This window comes from Beauveria bassiana (assembly GCF_000280675.1).
Source record: "Beauveria bassiana ARSEF 2860 unplaced genomic scaffold BBA_S00030, whole genome shotgun sequence".
NCBI classification, from domain to species: Eukaryota; Fungi; Ascomycota; class Sordariomycetes; order Hypocreales; family Cordycipitaceae; genus Beauveria; species Beauveria bassiana.
This window is the reverse complement of record NW_007930865.1, coordinates 130,056-135,659: the sequence shown is the minus strand read 5'-3', so window position 1 is coordinate 135,659 and position 5,604 is coordinate 130,056. Positions and strand designations below refer to the sequence as shown.

Below are 5,604 nucleotides of genomic sequence, written 5' to 3'. Positions count from 1 at the left end.
AGATCCGACAGCAATAGCTACCTGGACTCAGAACTTCGCCTGTATTATAGTTTGTTCGTTCACTCGTATCATAGCGGTATCTTGGCTACACGGCTAAGCCATCCACTTGGACAGCTTGCGTCGGTAATTGTATCCCAGCTGCGTAAGGTAAGCTATGGAACAGCACTTTTCAAGTGAAAGGAAAGCAAAAGATGTGACTTCAGATTCGACATTGAGATCATGCTCTCCATTGGAGAGCGTTCAGTCTCTTCCTATCATATGATTTTTGTAAAGAATCATCACCAGCCATTTTTAGGATGAAGAGAACCAAAAAAAAATTAATGCGAGCCACAATTCCGATGAAATAGAGCAGCCAAATTCCTTGCTTACCTAATAGCAGTGCTTCAGTTTTGCTTGTGTGGGCCCGAGGTACCCTGCACGCGTTCCGTCGCAGTGGAAATACCTTTGCACAAGCGCGTTCATTCAAGGATCTTCCAGCCTCCGAGTCTGAATCTGGACTCACTTTTTGTTCAGTTTCTTCATCACTACGCATGCCGCCAGTCAATACTTCTCTTACCGGTTGCGCATCACCTCCGCGACCGATTCTTTGATTATGAGCGACTTTGGTTCTTACGGCGGCTCCGACGAGGAGTACGCCTCGGTGCGCAAGCACAATGCCGCAGTGGTACGTTGTTGACGACGGGAGCACTGTGTCGGGAGTCTTGACGGCTTACGATGACCTTCATGCAGGAAGCCGATCCCGACAGTTTCGAAAACTGGGAAAACCTCATCAAGGCGTGCGAGACCCTCGATGGCGGTCTGAACCGCAATTCCAGCCCCCAGGCGCTCGCCACGTTTCGCGACGCCTACGACCGATTTCTCTTCAAGTTTCCTCTGTTATTTGGCTACTGGAAGAAATATGCCGATCTCGAGTTCAATATTGCGGGACCAGAATCTGCCCAAATGGTACGTTGCTCAGTCTGGAACAGCGACAAATCAATAGCTAACCGGCGTGCCACAGGTGTACGAAAAAGGATGCGCCAGCATCACCAGTTCTGTCGACTTGTGGACAGACTACTGCTCCTTCACCATGGAGACTACTCACAATCCACATCTCGTCAGAGAGTAAGTTGATTGTCCTTTTCCCTGCAACATATCACTCAACGCAGCACGCGCTTGCGCATCGATCCACGGCCGCGAGCCTTGACAGACCCTGTTCTTGCAGTCTGCTGGTGAGATATCCGGCGCTCCCTAACTTTCTGGATGCCCCCTTACGCTCTGCCAGTGATGATGCTTTTGATCGCAACCTACCTCCATCCCCGGTTCAGATTGCTCAACCACCCGATGCCTAGCATCACTTCCCTCGCTGGATACCCAGTCTTGAAGCTGGATGTCATACCTCATGGCCCTTGTATTTACCCTGACTCCCACTTCCCTCCCGTGACGGCTTTGCGAGATCGCATCTAACACTGATCTAGACTTTTCGAGCGGGGCGCCTCATTTGTCGGGCTAGACTTTTTGGCCCACCCCTTCTGGGACAAGTACATCGAGTACGAGGAGAGGCAGGAGGCGCAAGATCGCGTTTTTGCGCTTCTGGCCCGCATTGTGCGCATTCCAATGCACCAATACGCACGCTACTACGAGCGCTTTCGCGCTCTCGCTCACACACGGCCACTGGCCGAGGTCGTGGATGCAGGCACATTGGCCAAGTTTCAGGCTGAGATTGCTGAGGAAGCGCCCGGTCAACGACCAGAGCTCGATGTGGAGCGTGATATACGGGCCAAGATTGACAGCATGTATTTTGAATTGTTTCAATCTACGCAGAACGAAGTGTCGAAGCGTTGGACATATGAGTCGGAGATTAAGCGCCCATACTTTCACGTCACAGAGCTGGAACACTCTCAGCTAAGCAACTGGCGCAAATATCTTGACTTTGAGGAGTCTGAAGGTGACTACAACCGCATCGTATGCTTGTACGAGCGGTGTCTGACGACATGCGCATTCTACGACGAGTTTTGGTACCGCTATACGCGATGGATGTCTTCACAAGCGGAAAAGGAGTCAGAGACGAGGAACATCTTCATTCGTGCCGCCACGATGCATGTGCCGGTGAGTCGACCGGGCATTCGCATGCAATGGGCGTACTTTGAAGAGAGCACAGGCCGGGTGGGTGTAGCGTTGGCGATCCACGAAGCGATCCTGATGAAGCTGCAGGACTGCATTGAGGTGATTGTTTCGTGGGCCAACGTGGAGCGCCGGCAGAATGGTGTCGACGCTGCCATTCAGGTGTACAAGGACCAGATTGACGCACCGACGGTAGATTTGTACACCAAGGCAGCGCTGGTGGCTGAGTGGGCGCTGCTGGTGTGGCGCGGCAAGGGCTCGGCGGAGGATGCGCGCGCCATTTTCATAAAAAATGTGCAGTGGTACGCCGACAGCCGGCACTTTTGGGATAAGTGGTTCGAGTTCGAACTCGGCCAGCAGGTCGACGGCAAGAGCGCTCCAGACCAGGCAGAGCGCATGCAACACGTCTTTGAGGAGCTCCGCGGCAAGAGCCGGCTGTCGGGAGCGTCGAAGCAAGAGCTCGCGCAGGCGTATATGAACTACTTGGTGCAGCAGGGCGGCAAAGAGGCGATGAAGCAGTTCCTAGAGGTGGACCGAGAGATGTTTGGACCGGCGTCCGTGGGCGGCAAGGCGTCATCAGCAAAGGAAAATGGCGGACCGCCTGCCGGGGAGCTCGACGAGGCGAGCCGGCGCAAGGCCGAGACGCAGTGGCTCAAGTTTTACGAGGCACACTTTGAGCCGGTAGCTGATGCGCAGGGGACGGCAGATTTCAATTGAGGGATGTAATAGTTCAAGTTGGGAATACCAGATGATGCGAAAGGCTACTATAGTATGTACGTTGGCGTTGTGTCTGTAGCTAAGAGGCCCGGCGCGGCCAGGAATCAGGGCGGCGATAGTGCTTGGCCATGTCAAAACAATCTGAATCTTAGTTTTTTCGAGTCATTCGTTGATGAGGCGCAAGTGAAGAAAATAGGTCCGTGATCGGCGAGAAGATGGCCGTAGTACCTGAAATAGTTCGATCGGCTTGTGAATCTGGCCGGCTATCTGGTATGCGGCGATTCACGGTCCTCTTGCGCTTTGAAATGGCCCGGTTCCGACTTTGCCCATGGAAGACTTCGGAGGCCAAGAAGATCAGATGAGTCAGCAAGGAACCGACAGTGGCGGCAAACGGCCAACGGTCCGGCTATATTGGATTGTATTTTAGCTATGAACTGGAACGAAATTAGGCAATCGCCACCGATGCTGCTTTTTTCTTCTTTCCTTTAGATTCCATATTCGTAATCATTAAAAGATCTCATTGGATCGTTCTCGTCACCTCGTTCGTTTCTTCGGCCAACCGGGTACATTGGTTTGCTCGGCTTCCCACGTTCCACATCGACCCATTTTCTCACACCTTTTTTGCCTGACGAAAAAAAGACCCGCCACGACCCGCCGTTGCGAGCCACTCAGATGTTGCCAATTTCAATTGTGCCTGTGAGCAAAGGGGTCCAGAGCAACTCTCTTTTTTTTTTTGCTTGGCCTGCGATGGATTGAGGAGTTAATCAGTCAAGAGAGGTACCTGTGACGAAATCAGAGCGCGCGGTCCTCGGCTCTGCCCCGACACGGGTGCCTGTGGACCCTCTCTTCCACTTGCAAACCCGCCCTTTGGCCCTTTCTGCTGTTTTGTATTTCTCAGCCTCCGTCCCCCACAGCCGTCGCCACTTGCTTTCTTTTCTTCTTTTCCTTGCAAAGCTTGTTAATACTGTATCAGCAAGACTCTTGTATCATCGTGAGTTGGACCCCCCATCCCTCATTTCCTTGCCGAATCATCCCCGAGCTCTCGGCAAACACGCACTCTTCTTTATAAGTGCCAGGCCGGGTTTGCCCAAGCTGCGCAAACGCTACTCATTCTCTCATCTTTTCCACCCAGAATACATATCTTACTGATACCCCTTTCAGTGTTTCAAAATGGCTTCCTTTTCTCGCCAATTCGCCCGCGTCGCGGCGCGCAACACCTTTGCCACAGCCGTCCCCCGTCAGGCCCTGCGCAGCGGCCGCCGCTTCTACTCGTCTGAAGGCCCCAAGAAGTCGTCGTCGTCTGGCCTCCTCTACCTTGGCGGTGCCGCCGCCGTCGGTGGTCTCGGCTACTGGTTCTACCGCAACAACGCCGGCGCGGGCGCCAAGCTCGCCAACCCGACAAAGGCCGACTACCAGGCCGTCTACGACGAGATTGCGTCGCGGCTCGAGGAAAAGGACGACTATGACGACGGTAGCTACGGCCCCGTGCTAGTACGCCTCGCCTGGCACGCCTCGGGCACCTATGACAAGGAAACCGGTACTGGCGGCAGCAACGGCGCCACCATGCGCTTCCACCCAGAGTCGAGCCACGGCGCCAACGCTGGCCTGGTCGCGGCCCGCGACTTTCTCGAGCCTGTCAAGGCCAAGTTCCCCTGGATCACCTACTCTGATCTGTGGATTCTAGGCGGCGTCTGCGCCATCCAGGAGATGCAGGGTCCCATCATTCCCTACCGCCCCGGCCGCGCTGACCGCGATATGGCCGCCTGCACGCCCGACGGCCGCCTGCCTGACGCCACCCAGGGCCAGGACCACCTCCGTAACATCTTTTACCGCATGGGCTTCAACGACCAGGAGATTGTCGCTCTCTCCGGCGCCCACGCCCTCGGCCGCTGCCATCGCGACCGCTCCGGCTTTGACGGTCCCTGGACCTTTTCCCCGACCGTCTTGACCAATGACTTTTACACGCTGCTTCTCGAGCAAAAGTGGGATTTCAAGAAGTGGGACGGCCCCAAGCAGGTATGTCAAATTGATACGTGGAATTGAAGAAGAATCAGCCAAACTAACTCATCGCACAGTACGAGGACAAGAGCACCAAGAGCCTCATGATGCTGCCCACCGACATGGCCCTGGTCAAGGACAAGGCCTTCCGGACCCACGTCGAGCGCTACGCCAAGAGCAACGACGAGTTCTTCAAGGACTTTTCCGCCGTTGTCCTGCGTCTCTTTGAGCTCGGCGTGCCTTTTCCCGCCGGCAGCGAGTCGCAGCGCTGGACCATGAAGCCCACCTGGGATGAGAGCAACTAGATGCGCAACAGGAGAAGAAGTGGTTGGTTGCATGCGATTGTGTAGATTTAGAAATTTAGACGATAGACGGCCAGACTGGCCCCAGCCCGAGCGGCTGTTTTGTTATGTTGTAGAGCAAAGCCGACAGTCCTTTTTCTGTCAATGTACGAATTTTTTTTTTAAGGTTTAAACAATGTTCAAGTTCCCCTGCGCACTATGACGCAGTGTGGCGTAGAAGAAAGTTGCTGGAGAATGGCCGGAGCCGCATTGGGCACAAAGAGGCCAATTGATCGACAGGGCATCTTGGTGGCTTTTCTCCGAATTCACATGTACGAGTTGCATCGTCTGCCCTTTTTCGCGATGCTTTGCAATGCTTTTTTTTTATTTCCCTCGATGTACCATCAGAACACCTCTGCAGCTAACTGTTCATGTCGCTGCAAAGGCGCGCGCCTTATGTACGAAAAGTTACATCGTCTGGCCCTTTTTCGCATGCTTGCGAATG

General features: G+C 54.2%; 2 protein-coding genes across 2 annotated transcripts; both read left to right on the top strand.

Moving 5' to 3' along the window:
- Positions 1 to 592: 592 nt before the first annotated feature.
- On the top strand, positions 593 to 2,820 carry BBA_08025 (pre-mRNA-processing factor 39; the record flags this gene model as incomplete). The annotated part of the gene is made up of 4 exons (XM_008603122.1): positions 593 to 664; positions 730 to 945; positions 983 to 1,104; positions 1,458 to 2,820. 4 exons carry the CDS (start codon positions 593 to 595, stop codon positions 2,818 to 2,820), a joined length of 1,773 nt encoding a protein of 590 aa, XP_008601344.1.
- Positions 2,821 to 3,990: 1,170 nt separating this feature from the next.
- BBA_08024 (Heme peroxidase) lies at positions 3,991 to 5,123 on the top strand (the record flags this gene model as incomplete). The annotated part of the gene is made up of 2 exons (XM_008603121.1): positions 3,991 to 4,836; positions 4,896 to 5,123. 2 exons carry the CDS (start codon positions 3,991 to 3,993, stop codon positions 5,121 to 5,123), a joined length of 1,074 nt encoding a protein of 357 aa, XP_008601343.1.
- Between the last annotated feature and the right edge of the window lie 481 nt (positions 5,124 to 5,604).